Source organism: Papio anubis, chromosome 17, assembly GCF_008728515.1.
Source record: "Papio anubis isolate 15944 chromosome 17, Panubis1.0, whole genome shotgun sequence".
NCBI lineage: Eukaryota > Metazoa > Chordata > Mammalia > Primates > Cercopithecidae > Papio > Papio anubis.
The window spans coordinates 25,524,276-25,550,564 of NC_044992.1; the positions used below are offsets into that span (position 1 = coordinate 25,524,276).

At 38.4% G+C, this 26,289-nt stretch overlaps 1 protein-coding gene across 8 annotated transcripts in view; it reads right to left on the bottom strand.

Moving 5' to 3' along the window:
• MYO1D (myosin ID) overlaps positions 1-26,289 on the bottom strand; it is a 382,230-nt gene that overhangs the window by 285,359 nt on the left and 70,582 nt on the right. For 7 of the 8 annotated variants that reach the window (XR_001896300.1, XM_017950496.3, XM_017950498.3 and 4 more), the window contains one exon: positions 1,723-1,931. Coding sequence is in view for 7 of the 8 variants with exons in the window: in XM_017950496.3 (XP_017805985.1) it covers positions 1,723-1,931 (209 nt within the window). In the remaining variant the exon portion in view is untranslated. Of the gene's footprint in view, positions 1-1,722; positions 1,932-14,156; positions 14,257-26,289 lie in introns of those variants that run through there. The other variant, XM_017950500.3, reaches the window with a different exon arrangement.

Genomic DNA, 26,289 nt, shown 5'->3' on the forward strand with positions numbered 1-26,289 from the left:
AAAACAGTACCAATGTGGTAAACTAAGACTAAAGTTTTAGTACTTGGCAGGGACTCATAGTCTAGCAGAAAAGAAATAAGGTAGTGAGTCAAACAGTGGTTACAACTAAATTCATATAACCTTATTTTCTGCAAGAGAATTTCTTTTAATCTTAAAGGGGACAAAATAATTCGTTTAAAAAATTAGAGCAATTTTAGTGAAAAAACAAAACAGCAAGCTCCAGACACAAGGTATCATAGAAAAAGCATGACAATTGGGATAATGGCTGGGGGATGGGGAAAAAGGAACCAATTTCAAAGTATCTATCAAAAATGTTAAATGCTTACGCCTTCTGACTCAAAAATTCCACTGGTAGAAATTTCTCCTAAGGAAATACTAAAAAATACTAACATAACCAAATAATAATAATGTTCAAAGGTTTTAAAATATTTCTATAGACTGTACTGTAAGTCATGGTTAAAATCTGGAAATTATATATCCATCAGTAGATAACTGGATAAACTGTGATTCAATTATTTAACGGGAACACTACACAATTATTAAAAAGAACGCACTAGCTCTATAGAAAACACCAATGAAGAGATATTTACTATATATTATTAAATGGAAAAATGAGTTATATAACAGATATAATATAATTCTCTCTATATAATTATACATTTATAATATAGTAACATGCAATTATGACTATATGTGTTTGCATATACAGAGAAAATGTATAAGGATAAACACTAAACTGTTAACAGCTGTTACTGCTGGAATTTTGGGAAGAATAAGGCACTCAAGGTGAAGAAATGTTTTGCTTTTACACCACACACTCATATAACTGTTTTTATTCTCCCCTTTAAAACCCAGCAATATTGTTTTCGTGATGTGTTTTAAACAAAACATAGTCCTAGGATATAATTTTCTAACTCCAACACTAAGTTACTTAACTCCTCTGACCTTTAATATTCTTGTCTATCAAGTAGAAGAGTAAGTGTTCTACATACCAGAGAGTTGGAATAATGATTATAAAAGTGTTTCTAAAAGCATAAAACCACCAGTGCAAATGTGAGGTATTATTAGCACCTGAAGAAATTTCCACAATTTGGGAGAGGCCATCCTGGGTCAGTGGACAGATATTTTTCTTGTCCCCATTTCACTACACGAGGGTCCTTGAAGGGCTCTCCTTAACGTAGGTAGTTTGGCTCCAGTTCTCGAACATGCGAGGTCTGCAGCCTATCTCGCGCCTATCTCCCTCCTCGCTGGGCTTCAACGCTCAGCCCCTTAGCTCTGAAAGCTTATTTATGGCCCGTATGCCTCTGTAGGTCCCTCAACACTAGCTCCCAAGCACCAGTCTGATTTTGAGTTCATTCTTCCTTTTCGTACCTCAATATTTCATTTTCTTGGTTTCATTTTGTTATTTAAAATAATTTTGTTACATTTTATCCAGTATTTTTATGTGTGTGAGATGGAAACATTTTCCATGTCAGCTCAATCTAACAAATTGGCCAGAAGCCATCCAAGTGTAATATGTATTTGTAAATGAACCAAGATTAGAGGATTATCAGAAATGATATAAATAATTCGGTATTTAATGTCCATCACTTTTCTCTCTCCTATAGAATTGCTCAGGCTTCTACCTTTAAAAAAAGATTTAATCAATTGTTTGGATTCTTGAGTATCATATAAATGAAACACATTTTGACTTTGGAAATACAGGGGACCCCCTCCAATTACCTGATATCACAATACAAGTGTCTTTTGATCGCCTCTTCATAGCCTTGTAAGCAGCATCTGCAATAGCAAAAAGGTGAGGCGGTCTCTCATACAGCTCACGGCCTTTATACTGCTCAATTGTGTCTCTTCCATAGATGTTCAACAACTTGTAAGGGTTCACAGAAACGACGACTTCTCCAATGAACGTATAGATGCGCCCTTTTTCAAATCTGTACAGAAGCAAAAGAAAAGGAAGACGTAGCTGTGGTTACAGAGAAATGCTGTATCTGTCCTATGAGTCTCTTATTTCCAAGCAAGTTCAAATAACCTAGGAATAATTTCTGAACTGACATTTCACTGGCTCTGAGTTAACTTGTAGAGAGAACGTTTGAGGCTGTGCCCCTTCAGATGCCATTGGTAGAAAAGACCAGTAGGGGTTAAAAGCCAGGCGAGAAGGAAGAATTTAACTTGTTGGAGGCTGGGGATTTCCTGTTTCCAAAATACAAAAGGGTAAGAAGATGAAAGAGCTAAAAAGAGTTGGAGACAATCTCAGAGCTCTAGGAGGAAAAGAAATAGAAGTTAAAGCAGATCCTGAAATTCACTTAGTCAGATTTTCAATTATAAAGAGGACTGTCATATACATTTATTTATTTTTTCTCCCTCTTGAACCTCACTAAAATGTTGGTAAATGAATATAAACAGTAAAATCCATAACAGAGAGAATGGCGGAGGAGATACTTCTGCTATAAATCAAATTTGTTTTTTTATGACTGCCTAAAGTTCCATGGTGTAGATATATCATTATATATTCAACAATTCCTGTTCCTTCCTACTTCTATGAACAATACTGCAGAAAACACTCTTGATACATAATCTTACAGATTGGTGCTTTTACTTCTGTGGTATAGATTCTCAGGAATGGAACAGCTGGTTGAAAGGCACATGTATTTTTAAAGTATACATAATACGATTCTACCTTTCCCCCATAAAATAGGGTTAAAAATCTAATCACATATGTATTTGTATCTGTACATAGATATATTTTATAAATGAGTACATAAGCATGAAAAAATATGGAAGAATACATGTTATATTTTATGCATCATTTTATACACACAGTTAGGTGATGTGGAAGGAGAGAAATAAAGAGGAAGGCCACATGGGCAGGTGAGAAGAGGCCACAGGACAAAAAAAAAGGAATACGAAGCTTGAGTAGGTATGATATGACTGCAATTGTGCAACTTTATGTGTCTATTTAACAAAATTTTTAAATATAAAATTTAGAAAACCCATATATATCCACTGTTTTTACACAGTAATCCACACGTAGAAACAAATGTGACCCAGAGCTTCAATGTTTCCACATAACAAGCGGTTGCCACCAACACGCTCTACCAGCTGAGAGATACTGGTAGACATCTCTCTCACATCCAAGAACCGAGCGAAGGGCGTGCCCTGGCAAGCAAAACGCTGGTTCACAGACAGCATGTCTCTAAGCACGCTTGCTTCATGGCCGGTGGAGCAGGAGAAATAACTAAGCACTTGGGACCAAAGAGCAAGAACCTTTAATTTCCTTTAAGCTGGAATGAAGACTGTTGGCTATAATTAGTAATGGAAACAAACAGATGTTGATAATTTCAACAATAAATTGAAGCCAAGATTTTTATCAAGTATTTAGAGTATTTTAAGAGTTATTAACTACTTCAAGGTTTTTGGTGCATTTTTCTACTATGGGTTTTCTATGTATCCTCTCAATTGTTAGGAAGTTTACATGGTAGCTAAAAGCATTGATTTTGAGTCCTTTACATCTGGGTTTGAATGCTCACATTGCAAACTCAATAGCAGTGATACCTTGTGAAAGCTACTTAACCTCCATGTGTTTCAGCTTCTTCATCTGTAAAATGGTCACAATTATACCCCTCTATCTACTGGCATTGAATAAGTACTTTTTTAAAAAGATCACTAACTGTATGCTTCTGATTATGTTATGCATAAGGGAGATTTTTTAATAATGTTTTTGTTTTATAAACATTGCTACTGAAATCACAACAATCCTTACACATGAGGAATGAGTGAATTCAATTATCATAATCCAATTCCCTGGCCAGATGCAGTGGCTCTTGCCTGTAATCCCAGCACTCTGGGAGGCCAAGGCAGGTGGATTACTTGAGGCCAGGAGTTTGAGATCAGCCTGGGCAACACGGTGAAACTCCATCTCTACCAAAAATACAAAATTAGCTGGGCATGGTGGTGCATGTTTATAATCCCAGCTACTTGGGAGGCTGAGGCAGGAGGATTGGTTGAACCTGGGAGGTGGAGGTTGCAGTGAGGCAAGATCGCACCACTGCACTGTAGCCTGGGCAGCAGAGTAAGACTCTGTCTTAAAAAAAAAAAAATCCAATTCCCTGACTCAGCTGTCAGTCAACTACACGTCACAAGCAAAATGTCTATATAACAACTGTTCAAAGACTCGCAAAAATAAGAAGAAGCTAAGATTCACTATGCAAGTTTTCCTGGCTCAACCTGCAAATTTGCAGTACATGCTTAAGTATCTCCAATGAAAAGAATCAAAAGGGGATGATTCTTTAGTTTTGAAGAAGCACTGTCCAAACAGAAAAAAGAAATGAAGAAAAGCAGAAGGATGTCTCATGAGCCTGGAACTGTGCAACTAAGAGACACAGCAAATAATGTATGAGATTAGAATATTGTAAGATTCTACGTTTGTCCAATGATGTACCTTCTTTCTCACTGGATACTTTTTAAAGCCACTAATAGACCATTATGCTCTAAAATAATATTTTATTACAAATAAAATATATTCTATTAACCTACAGGCACCATGTACGAAATAATTAAAGGGCTGGGCATAGTGGCACATGCCTGCAGATCCAGCTATTTGGGATGCTGAGGCAAAAGCATCACTTGAGCCCAGGAGTTTGGGTCCGGCCTGGACAACACAGCAAGATCTCATGTCTTAAGAAAATAATTGAATGCATAACTGTTAATTCAAAGATAGTGGCAAATATTAACAGAATATGACATTAAATACAATGCTTCAGCAATTCACAAAACGTTAGAAGCTCATTTTACTTGAAATTCTAAGTTTGGTTATCAAATACAAAACTTTCAATTTGGTTGGGTCTTAAAATCACCACTAGATGGTGCCAGTACACACCTTAACAGCAACTCAAATTTCAGTTTGCATTGGAAAGCCCGTAGGGTATGAAGTAAGCACTAAGGCAACATAGTCGCCTATTCTGTTTGCCTCCAGGAAGAACTACAGTAATTATCCTAGATGACAAATAGGATGTTATCATCTTTTACAAGATACCAAGGAAGGTGTTCCTATGACCTCTGTGTGCAAACCTTTTATGACAAACTTTTATAATTATTCTTCAAATGTATTCAGTATCTATTTTGTGCTGGGTCAAACCCTGGGAATTAAAAAAGGAGAACAGGAAAGCAGTGTACGTAAATAACAACAATATAGTATGATAGGTAGGGTAATAAAAGCAGGTACTGTGGTGACAAAGATTATCCCAATAAACCACTTTTAATGAGGAACACTAAGAATAACACCCAAACTCCATAGCAGAGCATACAGGGTCTAGCCTCCAGGTTTCTCTTGACTTCTGTCTACCAACAACACTTTTATCCACCAAAACCTCCCCTACCACTTCTCTCTGTCTCTGTTACTCTTGTTCTCATTAACGAGCATTTACAGTTCCCAAGAGCACCATGCCTTCATGGTTTTGCCCATGGAGTTCACTCTGCCTCACATACCTTTTCCTGGTTCCTTCTTCCCCATGTGCTTGCCAGATTCCCTCTCCTTCAAAAGCCTAAGCACCAGTTCCTCTATGAAGTCACTCTTAATACTCCACCTCCAACATCAGTTTTATGGTCTTTGCTCTGTTAACTTTTTTTTTTTCTTTTTAGAACTTCCTAAATAGTTAACATAGCTTAATGGCAATTGATTTTTTAAACCAATAAGTTTAAAAATATTTATTAAAAGGGACATATATTTTCACTGGCTTCTAAGTGAAACAAAGAGGTTCTAAAAAGTTTTGAATTAGTGAGTAGTAATGAAGAAAATATAAAGGTATAATAATGCCTTTGGCAAACAATAGTTCACTGTACAAGAATTCTGAAACTTTTTTTTAAAGTAGCCTTGTAAATTTGCACATGTTACTTATATACAGGACCATCTATAGTAGGAAATCAAGATGCGATCAGCTCCTTCAGATCAGTCACCGGCAGACTACATGCACAACCCCACAGAAAAATAAGACACTGCGGGGAGGAGTGGGGTATGGAGAACAGCAATGTGGCTGGCCCAGTCAGAGTAGAAGACTGTGATAAGGAATGCTGGGGAACAGTTGGAAAGGTACATGGGGGTCAGATTTGATATGATATGGAAGCCAGGCTTAGGGAGTTTACATTTGAGGGAGTTTACATTTGATGTGACTGGAAACAAGGAATCAGTGAAGACTTTTCTAGTTCAATACATCAATAAGGTGCTCAGTGAGGGGAATGGTAGAAGAAACGAGGAAAGAGAAATCGGAGTTGTTTCATGGGGAAACTGGACAGAATCTTAAAACTTACTGAACAAAAGGGACAAAAATATATTTAACTTTGAGTTAGGCAGAAGAGAAAAAGGAATGTATTTCAGATAACTATATCTCAAATGTACTCCTGAAGCTTCTAAGTTAGATTCACCCACCAACAGAATTCAGTGTTATCCTTGGTTGACTTCTTGAAATATATGGAACCAATTATAATCAGGAAGAAAATTCTCTGTGAATGGTCCACTAGGTACAGTATTAATAAAATCTTATTCATAAGTATTATTCATTTACTTCAGGAGGAACATACATACACTTTCTGAACAGGTGTTGCTTAATCACACTGATTTGGCCTGTCTTCCTTCCTTTTTTGAATTTAAATGGAATCTGAAGTTACCATGAACATTCCCATTTCTCAGGAGAGGTGTCCATCTACCCATGCCATTTTTTTTTTTTTTTTCCTTTCATTATCTCCTCAGACAACTGCAATTTTGGTTCCACTCCAGCACTTCAATAAATCTTGACCAAACTGCCCAAATTGCTAAACTCACTCATTGGTTTTCTGTGGTCATCTTACTTAATTTCTCACTATTCAACACTGACTCCCATTTCCTCAATGTACTCTTCTATTGGCTTCTTTGAGCCACGTTCTCTTCATTTTCCTTCTACTTCTCTGGTTTTCCTTCTCAGTCTCCTTTCCTGGCTCCTCTTTTTCCGTGATCTCTAAATATTCCAGTTCTCTAGGGTTGAGTCTAGTATCACTTCAAATACCATTCAAGGGTCTTCCATTGAAGGAGGATAAAGTAATGACATCTTGGCCCCCCTTCTACCCTCTGAAAATCAACAAGAATAACAAAAACAGAAAAAGACATCACCTACAATGAAACAAAAAACTAGCTACAACTCTGAACCACAATCTATGAAGAAAGCTTGTGAAAAGCTATGAAAACTAGACCTAGTTGAGGCAGGTTGCTAAGAGTGAATGTATGCCTCTCCAGATCTCCGGCATTGGAGTTCTCCAGAAGTAGGCTGCAGTTCCTGAGTAGCCACACTGAAAGTCTTTTGCTAAGAATGTCAGGGTCTCAGTATGCAGGTGGCTTTGGAACAAAATAAGTCCCATTTGACACTTCTAAGTATATGTAAGGTAAGGTTAAATAGAGAAATAACTAGAAATTCCTTTTTTTAAAAAAACAGGCTGTCAGAGTGGCGAGGCAAAAGAGAAAAAGTGCAGTGGCTCTGCAGCAGATGATCTTGATAAATGAAAAGAGGTAATGCTAAATCACCTCCCAGAAGTCTCAGGCATACAGAGAGAACTTGCTTTCCAGTCAGGCAAGCTTCTTGCCATTTCAGGGCAGAGAGTTGGTGAGACAGGGAATGAACAGCAGACCACCAAACTCAGTGCATTTTGTTTCTCAACCCAGAATGAACCATATCCACTCAAAGACGACAATCATTAGGCTGGGCGCGGTGGCTAACGCCTGTAATCCTAGCATTTTGGGAGGCTGAGGTGAGTGGATCACCTGAGGTCAGGAGTTTGAGACCAGCCTGGCCAACATGGCAAAACGTCGTCTCTACTAAAAATACAAAAATTAGCCAGGCGTGGTGGCACAGGCCTGTAGTCCCAACTACTTGGGAGGCTGAGGCAGGAGAATCTCTTGAACCCAGGGGGCGGAGGTTGCAGTGAACTGAGATCACGTCACTTCACTTCAGCCTAGGCGAAAGAGCAAAGCTCCGTCAAAAAAAAAAAAAAAAAAAAAAAAAAATTGACGGTCATTAGAAGTGAACCAGAATGGGGCACATGATAAGATGTTAGAAGAAAAGAAAAAAAAAAGTAGGTAATGAGTAAAACATCTGACAGGCAAAAGGCAGACCAAGCATACCCTCCTCCCAAAAAAGACATCACAAAGTAGAAAAATTATGAAAGAACATTCTGTATGAAAGCAAAGAATACAAAGAAAATGTAGCGCTCTAAAATAAGATATCAAAGAAGGCATCATTTAAAAGGAGAAATTGTGTTTAAAATCATGTTTTCAAGAGATAAAAAGCTAGAAGAGCTCAAGAAAAAACCAGAAGAGAGAGAAAAAAAAAATCCACAGCAATAAAAGTCATATTCAAAGACATAAAGAGAATGGACACCACTGAAAATAGAAGGGGACAGGAAGAAAAGGTGGAGAAAAGTAAGCAAAATAATTTTTTTGTATTATCTCATATGTAAAATCTTAAATTTTTTTAATCTCAATGGTTTTTGTGGAACGGGTGGGTTTTTGTTACATGGGTAAGTTCTTTAGGGGTGATTTCTGAGATTCTGGTACACTTGTCACCCAAGCAGCAGTGTACACTGTACCAGGTATGTAGTCTTTTTTTTTTGGTGGGGGGGGGACCGAGTCTTACTTTGTGGCCCAGGCTGGAGTGCAGTGGCATGATCTCGGTTCACTGCAACCTCCACCTCCCGGGTTCAAGCGATTCTCCTGCCTCAACCTCCCAAGTAGCTGGGACTACAGGCATGCGCCACCAGGCCCGGTTAATTTTTGTATTTTCAGTAGAGACGGGGTTTTACTATGTTGGCCAGGATGGTCTCGATACTTGACCTCGTGATCTATCCATCTCAGCCTCCCAAAGTGCTGGAATTACAGGCGTGAGCCATGGCGCCCGGCCTGGTATGTAGTCTTTTATTCCTCGCCCACCTCACTCCCTTTCCCCCCAAGTTCCCAAAGTCCATTATATCATTCTTGTGCCTTTGCATCCTCATAGCTTAGCTCCCACTTACAAATGAGAACATATGATATCTGGCTTTCCATTCCTGAGTTACTTCACTTAGAATAATGGCCTCTAGCTCCATTCAAGTTGTTACAAAAGACATTATTTTGTTCCTTTTTATGGCTGAGTAGTATTCCATGGTGTATATGTACCACATTTTCTTCATCCACTTGTTGGTTCATGGGTATTTAGGTTGGTTTCATATTTTTGCAATTGCAAATGGTACTGCTATAAACATGTGTTTGCATGTGTCTGTTTCACTTAATGACCTCTTTTCCTTTGGGTAAATACCCAGTAGTGGGATTACTGAATCAAATAGTAGTTCTCCATCCTGTTTTCCACAGTGGTTGTACTGGTGAGTTTACATTCTCACTAGCACTGTAAAGTGTTCCCTTTTTCACTGCATCCATGCCAGTATCTACTATTTTTTGATTTTTTACTCTGCTGATTATTTCTTTTGCGGTGCAGAAGCTTTTTAGTTTAAGTAGGTGCCATCTATTTGTTTTTGTTGTATTTGCTTGTGGAGTCTTAGTCATGAATTCTTTCCGAAGCCAATGTCTAGAAGAGTTTTTCTATGTTATCTTCTACAATTTTTATGCTTTCAGGTCTTAGATTTAAGTATTTGACCCATCCTGAGTTGATTTTTGTATAAGGACCCAGTTTCATTCTTCCACATGTGACTTTCCAGTTTTCCCAGCACCATCTACTGAATAAGGTGTCCTTTCCCCAGTTGCTGAAGATCAGTTGGCTGTATTTGGCTTTATTTCTGGGTTCTCTGTTCTGTTCCACCAGTCTACATGCCTATTTTTATACCAGTACCATGCTGTTTTGGTAACTATAGCCTTGTAGTATAACCTTGAAGTCAGGTAATGTGATGCTTTCAGATTTGTTCTTTTTGCTTAGTCTTGCTTTCGTGATGCAGGCTCTTTTTTGGTTTCATATGAATTTTAGGATTGTTTTTCCCAGTTCTGTGAAGAATGATAATGGTATTTTGATAGGAATTGCATTAAATCTATAGATTGCTTTGGGTAGTATGGTCATTTTCACAATACTGATTCTATCCATTCATGAGCATAGGATATGTTTCCGTTTGCGCCATCTAATATTCCTTTCCATAGTGCTTTGTAGTTTTCCTTGTAATCTTTCACCTCCTTGGTTAAGTATATTCCTAAGTTTTTTTTTTTTTTTCCTCAGTTGTTGTGAAAGGGACTTTATTTGATTCTCAACTGGGCCATTGTCAGCATATAGCAGTGCTACTGATTTGTGTACACTGATTTTGTATCCTGAGACTTTACTGAATTCGTTTATCAGATCTAGGAGCTTTTTTGATGGGTCTTAGGGGTTTTCTAGGTATATGATCAGATCACTGGTGAACAGCGACAGTTCGACTTCCTCTTTTCCAATTTGGATGCTCTCTCTTTCTTTCTTTCTCTTGTCTGATTGCTCTGGCCAGGACTTCTGGTACTATACTGAATAGAAGCAGTGAACATGGGCATCCTTGTTTCGTTCTAGTTCTCACAGGGAATGCTTTCAACTTTTCCCCATTCAGTATGGTGTTGACTGTGAGTTTGTCATAGATGTGAGGTATCTGATAATGGTAACATTTCAAAACAGTAAATAAATATACCAATAATAAACAGCAATAAACAGTGTTAGAAAATGGGCTAGTCACTTGGAAACATAAAAAACACAGGTCATTAGTGTCATAAGCAGAACTGTATTCTCCCAAAAGATATGTTGAAATCCTAACCCCCAGTATCTGTGGATGTAACCTTATCTGGAAATAGGGTTTTTGCAGGCGAAATCAAGTTAGGAGGAGGTCATTAGGGTGGACCTTAAACCAATAAAGAGAAAAATGTCTCAGGAAGGGAGAGACAGGGAACACTGTGCAATGACAGAGGCAGAGACTAGAAGAATGCAGCCACAAGTCAAGCCAAGCCAAGGATTGACGACCACTGCCAGAAGCTAGGAAGAGGCCAGGAAGGGTATCTCCCTTGAAGGTTTTGGGGGTATGGCTCTGCTGACACGTTGAATTTGGACTTCTAGTTTTCCGAACTGTGAGACAATACACTTCTTTATTTTAAGCCCCCCCTGGTTTGTGGTAATTTGTTACAATAACCGTAGGAATAAAACTAGTTATACTAAAATAAATTCAATAAAAATGTCTCGTTCTTCCTTACAAATAAAGAAATGCAAATCAAATCAATAAGATATGCTTCTTCACCTATATAGAGCAAGAGTTTTGATAGTGAACGGTGTTAGCAAAAATATGCAGCCTCAGGCATCTTCATTGCCATAGGTATCATCTTAACCGATCTGCTCAAACCACTCTCCATCCGTTCTCCATACAGTAGCAAGGATGGTCTTAAAATATAAATCTTATCTTACTCTGCATTCCGAGCCTTAAATCTTTTCAATGGGAAACTTTAATCTCAAGCCAATCTGACACACAGATATTGGTTCATCTCATGCCATCTATCTCTGATTACTGTGTGCACTGGCCTTTATTCATCTAAATTATCCTAACCCCATCATTCCACACCTGTTTGTTTCCTAAATTTCACACAAGTTCCTTATCCATCAAAATTCCTCTATCCCCCATCATTCCACACCTGTATGTTTCCTTTGTAATACCGGTCACAAGTTGTTTTTGGTTTACTTGTTTCTTGTCTGTCTGCAAAGGAATAGAGGACATTATCTATCTTGTTCATGTTTTATCTTCCAAGCAATCTTCTCTATGTGGACAACTTCACATAATCTAGATACAAATAGCAATTTTTATTCTAGAAAAATAAAATTAAATGGTATCTACTCCAACTCAGCTTCTGAGACACATTTTTCATTATTGGAGAAGAAGGCTACAAAATATACTGGGGCTCAATTGGAATTGGAAGAATCAGTACTAACTCATAGCATATGGGGGGCAAACAGAGAGAAGAGGTAGAGAGGAAGAGATCGGTATGCACACACACATGTTTCCTAACTGTGTCCACTTAGAGAAACACTTAACACCAAATACAGGCTTGGAAATACCATTTTTCTTAACTAAAAGGACTCAGGGCTCCTTGAAGAAAAGCGGATTCTATCACTGGAACAGGGAAAGTACAAAATGATCCTGGACTATCTTGTTGAGCCAGACAGTAGGAAAGGCACATGTCAAAAGGACACAGGAGCTAGCATGAATGGACTTTCACTGCACCCATCTGGGACCACATGAGCACTAAAATCATGTCAGCAATGAGCGGGGCATGGTGGCTCACACCAGTAATCCCAGCACTTTGGGAGGCTGAGGCGGATCACCTGAGGTCAGTAGTTTGAGATCAGCCTGGCCAACATGGTGAAACCTCATCTCTACCCAAAATACAAAAAGTAGCTGGGCATGGTGGCACGTGCCTGTAATCTCAGCTACTCGGGAGGCTGAGGAAGGAGAATCGCTTGAACCGAGGAGGCAGAGGTTGCAGTGAGCCAATATCACACCATTGCATTCTAGCCTGGGCAAAAAAAAAAAGGATATTATTGGAACAACTGATAAAATCTGAACATCAGCTATGAATTAGAAACCAGAATTGTGTAAAAAAATTACACTTTCTGATTTTGATCATTGTATTGTGGTTTTGTAAGACAAGGTCCTTGTTCTTAAGAAACACACTCTGAATTATTATTGTTATTTTTTTTACTGTCAGATGAAAGAAACAGAGCACATTTATTCAGAAGAAACAACTGTTTCCTGGCATTGAGTTCTAAACAAAAGTTATCAGTGGAGTTACAGGGACATGGAATGGAGTAAGATATTAAATCATCTCTTCAGCAGTGACTAACAATGGATGTGGGAATGTCCTTCATACCAAGACTTTTCAGTTGAATATTAAGCGAGATGCAGTGCCTGCCCCAGAACAAACATCTCATAGAGAACTCCTAGATTCTTTGATCCTCTGTAGTTATTGGATAAACTCTTTCCCTCTCTTTCTCAGCCCAAGGTGTTTTTGTTGTTGTTGTTGTTGTTGTTTTTATTATACTTTTTAAGTTCTAGGGTACACGTGCACAACGTGCAGATTTGTTATATATGTATACATGTGCCATGTTGGTGTGCTGCACCCATTAACTTGTCATTTACATTAGGTATATCTCCTAATGCTGTCCCTCCCCCATCCCCCCACCCCACGACAGGCCCCGGAAACACACCCTGACTTATTTAATGATAGGGGCCTGATGTCTCCAATTTATTCTCCAATGGTTACAAAAAAGAACTACATACATATATAAAAATATACAAAGAGAAATTAAGAAGCAAATAGAGCAAAAATGTAAACAACTGGTAAAGAACAAAAGGGGGTTTCTTGTAGTATCATCTACCTTTTCTGTAAATTCGAAATTATATAAAAATTAGAAGTTGATAATAAAAATCCAATTTCTAATCCTTTTTATATAGTAAATTAATTAATTTCGAATAGGCAAGATAAGACTCTTAGTAAAAGACTCAAAGCACGTAAATGAATACACAGTAAAAAGTGTTTCTCTCTCATCTTTCTCATAGCTTCCCTCCTCAGAGGCAACCACTGCTGCTGTTTTTCTGTAAATTTGTTTAGAAACAGTTTAGTAGTTGTTGTTTTTGCATGAATGGCATTTTTTTTTCTCTAATTAAAATGTTTATCTTGGCAAAAGTCTCATGCAAGTAGACAGAGAAAAGCCGAGTTTTTTAAGGCTGCATAGTATTCCATTTCATGGGTGATTATACAATAATATATTTAATCAGTCCCTATTGAACATTTAGTTTTGTTACTATGAACAATGTAAGCATAAATGTAATGGTAGCTATTTCTTTGTGCATATGTGTATGTACATCTGTAGAACGCACATCTAGAATTCAAATTACTAGTTCAAAGGATATAAGCAATTAAAATTTATGAATTATATTGCCAAATTAGTCTCCAAAGACACTGTACCAATTTAAACTTCTGCTTATAATGTATGAGAGTTTCTGTTTCGTGGGTGTGGGTTTTTTAACCAACGATACTGGCCTATTTAGAAAGGACAGAGTTTTATTTTGAAAATACACAAAACTTTGACCCCTTTCTTCACAGATGCACCTAGCTTATGCAACGTTCATTAGGTTACTTTCAATAAGGTTCAGCCCACCTTGCCAGTTCTTAGATGAGAATCTCTCCCAAGGGTGAAAGCATCTTGTTTCTGCTTCTCTTGGCAAAACTCATGGTTTCCACGTGATGGAGTCGATGAGTTTTATCCCCTTGTTAGACTGTGTGTTCCTGAGATGGACAGGGACCATATGTTGGAAAGAGGAGGAGATTTATTTTATTTTTGTTTTTATTTTTCTAGAGACAGGGTCTCCTTCTGTCACTTAGGCTGCAGTGCGGGGGTATGACCATAGCTCCCTGTAACTTCAAACTCCTGGGCTCAAGTGGTTCTCCTGCCTCAGCCTCCCCAATAGCTGGGACTACAGGTGTACACCACCATGCCTGGCTAATTTTTTGATTTTTCTGTAGACACAGGTTCTCTCTATGCTGTCCAGGCTGGTCTGGAGCTCCTGGCCACAAATGATCCTCCTACCTTGGCCTCCAATTATGAGCTTTAGAGTCATACAGCACTGGAGCCCTGGGTTTGAACCCTGGCTCTGCTAGTTACTGATTGTGTGCATTTATAAACATCTGAGTAACTAGTAAGTGTCCATGTGCCAGGTACTATGTCAAGAGCACTCAAGCTGTCTTAAAATGATTTGGAAAAGGATGCTTTGTTTTGACCTTTTGTTAACACACTGAAGCCTAGAATTGACAGCTTGGAAGAGGGCACTTAAGAAGCACCACCACAGCCCACCAGTGCAGCACTCAAGCTCTTGACATAGTACCTGGCACATGGACACTTACTAGTTACTAGAAGAATAAGACATAGTATTATTGTACTCAAAGGCTTATATAAAGAGACAATGCCATGCAGTAAGCACAGTGATAGAGGGTTTAAAAACTAGGCTTTTTTTTTTTTTTTTAAACTTATTCCCTTCTTGTTCTCATTTCCCTCTCTCTCTCTCTCTCTCTCTCTGTTCCAGAAAAGGTTTAAGGCAATAACAAAGATAGAAAGAATGTCATGGAAGCTTACAGAAGGATACCTAACCCAGTTTTAGGAGTGGGAGGCTTCAAAGAAGACTTCCTAAAAATTGTATTGCTTGACATTTGAATTATTTATATGATTATATAATCTCCACATAGACAGTTCTAACCGCTTCTTGGTTTACACGGTCTTAAAATGATTTGGAAAAGGATGCTTTGTTTTGACCTTTTCTTAACACACTGAAGCCTGGAATTGCCAGCTTGGAAGAGGGCAGCCCACCAGTGCAGCATATGGGCATTTCCAGGCCCATCGATAGCAGAGGAAGGGGTGTACTGATGAAGAAAGTGGGCTCTGGGATCTGGCTGCAGTTTAGCACTGACTAGCTCTACGATCATGTGGAAGCTGTTCAACCTCCCTGTGCCTCATTTTCTTCAACTGATATAGTACCTGTCCCTCAGCGGATTGTTACAAGAAGTGAGATACTCTGCATAAAGTGCTCAGCACACTAATTAGTACATGGTAACAGCACAGTAATACCAAGTCCTATTTTTATTATGAGCAATAGCAGAAGTCATAAGAACGGCAGGAAATATCTTTCCTCCACTTGAGTCCCATTGTCTAGCATGCGGCATCTGTGCTATGTTTCTGTTTAACATCACAGTGAAGGTTACTTCTAGCACAGCGAATGGTGATCCAGCTTGGCATCATGTTTAGAAAGCATTCTTCTAGCAGTTCGTGGGGACCCCTAAGGCCAAAAGCCTTCAGTAAAAATGCTTAGGCTTACCACAGGACATAAGAACTAGTTAGGGCCACTGGTGGTGGATTAAATGACTGACTTTGTGACTTCATCTTTTGGTTTTCTTCTTCTGGTGCAATATTTCTTCATTTGGGCTGCACAAATGACAGTTAATCAGAAGATGTAGTCAGGAGATGCCTAGTTGAATTATTTAACCCTTTCTCTGCAATGGAAAAAAACTGTTTTTGATATATACATTTTTAGGTAATGCTTGCTTTTTCAAAACACAATTCTTTTATTTATTAGGGCATGCCTAATTTTAAATGTTACTGATGTATTTAATTGTATGTGTATCCATTTGTTTATTCAATCAATCATTAGTTATTAGCACTCATGTTTCCAAGCATTGTGCTGGGAGCCACAGGCAGAAGAATAAACAGCAGACTCATCTCCACCCTAAGGCAGGCAATGATAAGGACAGACACTAAATGGAGGTCCAGGGAGAGCCAACAGAATGTGCACTATACTGGTGGAGGGAAGCAACAAGTGTTTGAGGAATCCAGAGCAGGGCATGTGACTACACCACAGCAGAGAGAGCATAGGGAGGGAGGTGTGAGAGGAGGGCCAGAGCGCACAAGGCCTTAGGGCTTGTGGACTTTATCCAAGGGTGGAGCTTTAGGTATTGATCACATTTGCTTTTTTGAAAGCTTCCCTTTGGCTGCAGGGTGTAAGGAATTGAGTGCCTGCTAATGGACCAGTTAGGAGGCTACTACGCTGGTCCCAGAAAGGAATGACGAGGTCTCTGGTTGGGATGGAGCCGCGGAGAGACAGAGAAGTAGATACGCTTTAAGAGTAGAGATAGAATCTATTGGAGAAGATAACTTACTGGGTATGAGAGGCAAGAAAGAAGGAAGTGTCAGGGTAAGTATCTCACATGAGCTACTGAGCAGACCATGATGCTCCATTTATGAGGATAGGGACAGGAGGAAACTGTGATTCAGACAGGCTATGCAATCTGTTTGAGACACCTGAGAGAGATCCAAGTGAAGATATTTCTCATGCTTCTTTCTCTCATGGTCGAATTAAACCTGATCCCCTGAACACAAAGTGAACAACACCGAGGATGGCAAACACAGAGCATCAGCAACGGAAAGGGCAAGCAGATATCCCCACCATCATGGCCGGCAAACACAGCAAGGAGAACGCATACTTCACTGCCCCATTTAAAAGTGGAAAAAGATTTTAAAGAGATAGGAGATATCTGGGTTCTATTGAATTTTTTTTTTTTTTTTTTTTTTACTAACTGAATTCATCATATCAAGTTCCTCAGTGATTCAATCTTCCCGGTATAAGAAAATAGAAACAAACACAATACCTTCCTCCCATAAAAGGTTAACTACTAAGGTCCCATGCAATTCAATTTTTTAAAAAAATACCATAAAGAAGCTATACAACGTCAACACATGAATAAATCACAATAGCATTATTTAACTATGAAGTGCTTGTAAGAGTCTCCCCAGGGCCTGAAAGCTTAAGGAGATGAATAACTCCTCCTTTCTCAGGCCCAGCCCCAAGGTGCAACTTGGGCCAGCAGCTTGGGCCAGCAGCTTGAGCCAGCAAGACAGCAGAAGCAGGAAGCCAGCCTGCAGAAGACATCTACTCCTGAAGATTTAGAAAGCGGCCACCTGGCACCTGGGTACAATGTAGCAGTTACGTCAGACTACAACACTTCCTGTTTACAGGAGACTATAAAACCTTTGCCCCGTCCTCACTTGGTGCTGACGCCATTTTAGGCCTCAGCCCGCCTGCACCCAGGCGCTCATTAAAACAGCATGTTGCTTCACACCATCTCATGTTGTCTGTTAGCACGCTCTCGGGGTTCAAACTGATACAAGAACCTTAACAGTGCTCAGTATCCAATAATGACAGAATGGCACAAAGATTTAAACCAAAACATAAGAATGAAAATAACCTATTAATAATGACACTGATTTTCTCTTTCAACCAACAATAAACATAATTTTTCCAACATGGGGCTCAATATTTATATATTTATTCCTTTTCATCCATTCCATTTAGAAATGATTTTCCATTATGGTAACATTTGGCTACTTGGCATGCCTAGCGAAGTAGTTAGCTGCATTTTACCTTAACTGGGGAGTTAGCTTGTTTATAAATCAACACTGCTCAGGAAGATGAAGGCTACCTGGACCTGATGCAGAAAACTCTTTAGTAGGAATTCACAATTATATGAATTAATAACAATTATGCATTTTAAATAATACTAAAAACCATCTGAATTACAGTATTAAACACACTTTTTTTTTTTTTTTGAGACAGGGTCTCACGGTGTTGTCTGGGCTTTAGAGCAGTGGCATGATTGCGGCTCACTACCTCTGCCTCATGAGCTCAAGTGATCCTCCCACCTCAGTTTCCTGAGTAGCTGGGACTACAGGCATGGGCCACCACATCCAGCTAATTTTTGTATTTCTTGTAGAGATGGGGTTTTTGCCATGTTGCCCAAGCTGTTCTCGAACTCCTAAGCTCAAGCAATCCACTGGCCTCAGCCTTCCAAAGTGTTGGGTTTACAGGTGTGAGCCACCATGCCCAGCCAAATATACTTTTAAAAAACAAATCCCACAGATGGCTGAGGACTTTAACTAAATAGAATAAACTTAAGATTTTCATCCCTTCCCACCGTCAAATTTATACTGGTAGGAAGCCTCTCTACCTTACACGGTACTGAGGTGTAAAGGGGTCTCTGGATGACAGAAACCTAAACAGTTATCCTGTCACTTTTAAATAACTATGCCTAATTCAGAAAATGACGGAAAACCTAGTCAGTACACTGCATCTTTTTTTTTTTTTTTTGAGACAGAGTCTTGCTCTGTCACCACGCTGGAGTGTAGTGGCACGATCTCAGCTCACTGCAACCTCTGCCTCCTGGGTTCAAGCGATTCCCCTGCCTCAGCCTCCCAAGTAGCTGGGATTACAGGTGCCTGCCACCACACCCGGCTAATTTTTTGTATTTTAGTAGAGACAGGGTTTCACCATGTTGGCCAAGATGGTCTTGATCTCCTGACCTCGTGATCTGCCCACCTCGGCCTCCCAAAGTGCTCAGATTACAGGCATGAGCCACCGCGCCTGGCCCACTGCATCACTTTTTTAAAAATGTAGTTCCTTATCCCACTTTTCACAACATGTGAAGACTCTGATGTATTTAAGGAAAGGTTTTCCCAGGTGTTAGTAAAAATCCTCAGGTACCTAGACAGGCAGCTTTTGGGCACAGGCTGGATAGCACAGTAGTCCCCCTTATCCAAAGTTTCGCTTTTCGTGGTTTCAGTTATCTTTGGTCAACCACGGTCCAAAAACATAAAGATATTTCGAGAGAAAGATCACATTCATATAACTTTTGCTACAGTTTATTAATTGTTCTATTATTATTGCTGTTAATCTCTTACTGCGCCAAAATTATAAATTAAATGTCATCACATCTATGTACATATAGGAAAAAAAGTATATATAGTGTTCAGTATAGGTGGTCTCAGGCATCCACTAGACATCTTGGAACAGATCCCTCAAAGATGAGGAGCTACTGTAGTCGTGACAAGAGACACTGAAGACTCACAGGTGGTTAAAGTCAAGTCCATGGATTACTTTCACTTCAGTTTGCTGTCACAAAACTTTTTTAAGTTCAATAAACAGATTCACTCTAACCTAATATTTATTATGCATCAACTCTGTGCCTAGAATTATTTTAGATCTTTTCCATGTATGTTGCTAACTATACGTTTACTAAATATTAATAGAAAATCTTCTAAACAGATAAGAAAGAAATACATTTATGCCAATCATTTAACCATCATCTCGACTTGGAGAAATACGAATTACAAAGCAAAGCTTTCACTGACCTGGGAAGGAGATCGACTTCTACTACAGAATGGATTGCATGAGTAGAAAAACTGGAAAGCTTCCCAGACGCTCCTAAAGTTATTGTTTGGCTACTGTTTCTGTTGGAGTGAATTAATAGCCAACACGGAACTGAGCAAAGTATTTTAAAATCAGCCAAAATATTTATTGAATGAATGAAGGGCCAGACACCTTGTCCGCTGGCTCTCCTTGGCTTTCCTCGTCAGAAGTCTGTAACATCCGTAAGGCTGCATTTCCTCGTGGAAAGCTTTTAATACTTCCTATATTCTGCACTATCCTTATACTTCCTGTATCTGGCAATTTCTTTTAGCTTAAGTTTATCTTTTTTTAAAGAATAATCTTCCTTGTGTCTAAGGTAGAGTAAGTGGTTACTTCCCTTCCCCTGTCCACAGTTAAGGAGGCTTAATCACTGCTTCAACATTGGGAGTGTCTGGAGGCACATGGAACTTCTACAGAGCTAATCTGGTAATACTGTAACTCTTTTGATGCCAACAGCCCCTAAATGGAAGCTAAGAATGTGAGATGGCATCCAAAAGTGAAATATCAAAAGCTGCTCACTGGGGCCGTCAGTGATATCTGTTCATTTTGGGACAGAGTGATTATGGTAAGGGAAAGGGAGCTGAATTTGGAAGGGTGTAAAGAAGACCTAAAGTAGGTGAAAGACATCAGCTACTGACACTCAGCAAAGAGTTTTCATCTTTAAATGATGGTTGAGATATGGCATTTTACAGCTTTCTTCCTAGATTGTAATCAAGTTTCCTAAGACACTGTGAGCCAGGTTTCTTTCTATTTATACTTATTTCCAGTACACTGCTGTGGGACTCAACAAGGTTTTTAGTAAGGTAAGAGGGAACTGGAACCACTAAGAGATTTATTATTAAAATTTGTAAGTATTAAATGGGTCCATATTCAGATATACTAATCCACACACGCTAAAGACAAACATGATTTGAATAATCTACTACTTTGCTTTATCCAGTCAATTCTTTTCCACTTGTGAAAATAACCAAGTATTTTCTATACTCAGGAATACCAGACATCAGGAAGTGAACTAAGAGAGTAAGAATGCAGTGGCAAAGAAAAGAGTCAAAAAACTAAAAACAGATCAAATATATCAGGAAATGGAAAAAACAAATAATTTTCCCTATTTTTTTAGCTCCTCTAGCAGAAATTAAATCTCTTTTATTGCTAGATCTAACTGAGAAAGAAATTTGTGTAGGTAGATTGGTTGCCAATTTAAGACAAATACTATAATATTTTTTAAGTATCATCCCAACCATGACTGCATTCTGAGCTTCATAAGCCATTAAGAAAATCTTTAGTTGTTCTAAAAAAATAGCTGACCTCAATCTCTTCAATAAATGGTGTTAGGAAAACTGGATATCCACATACAGAAGAATGAAAATACAACTTTATCTCCCCTCTTAAAGAAGAATCAATTAAAAATGGATTAAAGGCTTAAGCATAAGACCTGAACCTATAAAGCTACTAGAAGAAAACACAGGGGAAAAGCTCAATGACATTGGTCTGGGCAGTGATTTCTTGGATATAACCTTAAAAGCAAAGGCAAAAAAGAGCAAAACCAGACAAATGGGATTGCATCAAACTAAAAAGCTTCTGCACCGCAAAGGAAACAATTATTAAAGAGACAGTCTACAGACTGGGAGAACATACCTGCGAATTGTACTTTGGAAAGGGGCTAATATCCATAATATACAAGAAACTCGAACTACTCAATAATAAGAAAACAAATAAACTATTTATTTAAAAATGGGCAAAGGACTTGAATAGATATTTCTCAAAAGAAGACATACAAGTGACCAACACACATGAAAAGCTACTCATCTCTAATAATAAGACAAATGCAAATTAAAACCATAATGAGATATCACCTCATACCTGTTACTGGTTATTATCAAAAAAAAGAGATAAGAAGTGTTAGAGATGATGTGGAGAAAAGGGAACCCTTGTACAGTGTAGGTGGTATTATAAATTATACAGCCATTTTGGAAGACAGTACAGAGTTCTTCAAAAAACTGAAAACAGAATTACCTTACGATCCAGCAGTCCCACTACTGGATATATACATACCCAAAGGAATTAAAATCACTATGTCGGCCGGGCGCGGTGGCTCAAGCCTGTAATCCCAGCACTTTGGGAGGCCGAGGCGGGTGGATCACAAGGTCAGGAGATCGAGACTATCCTGGCTAACATGGTGAAACCCTGTCTCTACTAAAAATACAAAAAACTAGCCGGGCGCGGTAGCGGGCGCCTGTAGTCCCAGCTACTTGGGAGGCTGAGTGAGGCAGGAGAATGGCGTGAACCCGGGGGGCGGAGCTTGCAGTGAGCCGAGATCGCGCCACTGCACTCCAGCCTGGGAGACACAATGAGACTCCGTCTCAAAAAAAAAAAATAAAAAAAAAAATAAAATCACTATGTCAAAGATAAGTCTGCACTCTCAATCACTGCACCATTATTTACAATAGCCAAGACATAGAAACAATCTAAGTTTCCATCAACAGAGGAATAGATTTTTAAAATGCGATATATATATAAAACAGAAAACTATTTAACTTTTATTAAAAAAAAAAAAAGGAAATTCTGTCATTTTTGACAACATGGATGAACCTAGAGGACATTATGCTAAGTAGAATAAGCCAGGCACAGAGAGACAAATACCACATGACCACACTTACATGTGGAATCTAAAAAAGTCAGACTTAGTAGAAGTAACGAGTAGATGGTGGCTACCAGAGGCTGGAGACTAGGGGAGGATTGAATGGGGAACTGGGAGATGCTGGTCAATATGTACAAAGTTTCAGTTAGAGAGGAGGAAAAAGTCACAGCAGGGTGACTATAGTTAATAATAATGTATTGTATATTTCAAAATAGCTAAAGGAGAGGTTTTTGTTTTTCCAGAGACAGGGTCCCACTCTGTTGCCCAGGCTGGAGTGCAGTGGCGTAATCATAGCTCACTATAGCTTCAGACTCCTGGGCTTGAGCAATCCTCCCACCTCAGCCTCCTGAGTAGCTAGGACTACAGGTGCATGCCGCAACACCAGCTAATCTAAAATAGATGTTTTTAACTGTCCTCATCACAAAGAAATGATAAATATTTGAGGTGACAGATATGTTAATTACCCTGATTTGACCAGTCGACAATGTATACATGTATCAAAGATCACACTGTACCCCATAAATATAATTATTTGTAAATTAAATTAATAAAACTTAAGAAAAAAAGGAAAGTGGCTGTCCTCTAGTTCAATCTTGCTCATTTAAGCAGTAAACAGTCTAAGTGTCTATGAACATGACATTTCAAAAAAGTGAAAGAAAAACTAAGCCTATTTAAAAATAATATTATTTGCAAATCTTTACTTAAACAAGTCTCACATCTTCTGTGAATAAGACTTGAAACTAAACAATGTGATTGAATAACTAAAACTACTAATATTCTTATTTTAAAATTTCAGGAAATACTTTGTCTCAAGATTTTGCTTATAATTTGTCTAAGTTTAAAAAGTCAAGGGTTTGGCCAGCGTGGCCAGTATATTTGGCAGAGACAGGGCTGAGGATTCGGCTAGATCACTGGGCTGGTGGTGGGGCCAAGGTAAGGATTCCACCGGTGCAGCTGGGTTGTCCAGCAGGGGAGGGGTCTAGGAAGTGGCCTGCATGGCAGGGAGAGTAGAAATTAGTGACATACAGGAAGACTGAGAAAATAAGTATATATGTTGAGGATAATGGGAACCCAGGTTTCTCCCTATCACAGAAAGAAACTACAAATATGAAAGAGGGAAGGTTAAAATAAACCCCATGGTGTTAGATTGAAATGATAAATATCAATATACCTATCAATAAATAGACAAAGAAACAGATGTAGACGTATGTATGTGTGTGTGCATTCTCCAGCCCCCTTACTAGCTCTGTTTGCTTAGAAAGTGTAAGAGCAATGACACACCAATGGCAACAACTGTATCTACCACCCAGTTCTTGATTTCTAAATGTTATACTAAAGGAAACGGCTGATTCCATTATGGGGATACAGAAAATACAAGATGAACCTGGACCATCCTTATGAACCAGAAAATAAGGAAGTTCTCATGGAATGACAGACATGTCCAAACGATACTGCAGCCAGCTGAAAGGGACCTCCACTATCCAAATCTGGGATAGTTTATTGTGGAAAACAAGGAGAATCAATTCAGTTGTTGACTACCTGTTCTCAGTCTTGGCTGTGTGGACTACAGCTTCTACCCTGACCAGCCTTGTAGGAGACACATACCACTGATTACAAGAGAGATCAGACCAATGGGAATGAACTGGCACAAATTCACCACCACAAATGAACAAACAGCTCACATCTGTGCTCTTCTGACAGTATGATCACTTGTTTAAAGTACCTAATATGTAGATGCCTACACATCACCACATATGTATATATTTTGCTAATAAGCTTCCTCTTTGGACACAGAGAAGCAACACATTTATTTATGCTTTGAGTACTTTATTAAGGTACTAACAGTTTGGATGCAGAGACAAATTGCTTCCATTGTTATGCATTAAAAATATTTTTTCTAAGTTTTATTTTTAATATCAGCTAAAGAAAAAAATGTTTTTTCTGGGAAATAACTTGTAAAACATGGTATCAATTAAGTTGGTCTTAAATTTTCCCTTTCTCAAATCCTGACTAATCTGACAAAGATTAATCACTTAGGAAAGAAAAATATTTTTCACTGTTAAAAATCTGTGGTTAAGAGTTAGTTTGACTTTTAAAATAATTTTCATATTGAAACAATTTCAAACTTAAAAGTTCTAAGAAAACCATTAAAAACTCCTAAATTTCATTCAGATGATTGCCCAATTGTTAATGTTTTCAAATCTGTCTTATTCTTACATATACATATATGTGTGTATGTATATCTATAACACATAGATACATACATACCTATTTCACTTGTTTATACAGATTATAATAATCTATTTCTGTGATCAACCAACTAAATAAACACAGAATGATATATGATTTTGTTCTTCAAATGATGCTTAATCAAGTTAGGAAAGGTATCTGCTGGTCTGAAAAAGCTGGAGGTTTTGTTTTGTTGTGGTTTTAGATTTGGTGGCCAAATCACACTATTATATACTAGTCCGGTAGCCAAACTGTTCATGGAAGTTAGACAGGCAAAGATAAGTGGAACAGAAAGGAAGTAAGTCAAACAGGGCATGGTGGGGGCTCTGAGAAGCATGAGCCCTGTATAAAGTGAGCAGCTGTTAACTCTAGCAGATGGTTCCCATTCTGAAATGTGAACCAAGTTGTGCCAGAACTTCCAATTTTTCAAGAGAAGCTGGAAATACATATTTTAAAAGGATGTTATCCTATTTTAAAATGAAACTAATGTTTACAAATTATGAAACTGGTTTGGGGAAAAAAATCATCTATAGCTTATATACATTGCACTACCAGCTGACAGGTGTAATAATCGTTCCAGTTAATATCTGGTCATGACTAATCTAAAAGTTCTAACACCATAAATAGGCAATACACACTTTGCAAAACAATGAAAAAAAAAAATGACCCTAACCCCAAGGATCCTGCAGTCAATTCTCTTGCAAAGGAAGTGATGCAATATAAACTTCACTCTTGCTGGCAAGGATTGATTCCATATTACAAAACAACATCTGCAAAGCAGAGCTTTTAAAGGAATCTTACAGAGTAGTGCCACTTATAAAGAATCTACTCCAAACACAGTAATTACCAGGAAATTTGTAATGATTCAAGAGAACAAAGACTTTTGTTTTTCAGTTTTTAAAATTGTTTTAAAAAAGAACACAAGCAGGGAAGTTCCCTTTGCATTCAAAGGCTGAATGGAAGATTTATCTAGTAATATTAGTATTTATATGCAGTCATCCCTTGAAACCGGTGGAGGATTGGTTCCAGGACCTCCTGTGGATAGCAGAATTCTTGGATGCTCAAGTTCCTGACATAAAATGGCATAGTATTTGCATATAACCTACGCACATCCTCCTGTATACTTTAAATCATCTCCAGATACTTATAACGCCCAGTACAATGCAAACGTGATGCAACAGTTGCTATACTATATTTTGGGGGAATGATGACCTAAAAAAGTCTGCACATGTTCAGTACAGATGCAGATTTCCAAATATTTTCTATTAGCAGTTGGTCGAATCCACAGATGCAGAACACATAGATACAGAGGGCTCTAATAGTATGACTAACACTAACTAGTATGACTAGGGTTTACTTTGGAGTTTACAGGAATATACTAAAATTATTAATAAAACTGATACAATTTCTATTTTTAAACATTGTCCTTTAAGAACTATTTGAAGACCCACCATCTCCATAACGCTTTTCTTGACACCTCTAGCCTGGAGTGATCTTTCTCCCTGCACTGGACTTTCAGGACAATTACTGTCTCTACAATTTATTTGCCAATTAATTGGATGTTGCACTGGGGCATCTTGTCTATTGCCCTTTTAAGCAATTACATGTTTCACTGCTATCTAGTATTTTAAATGTTT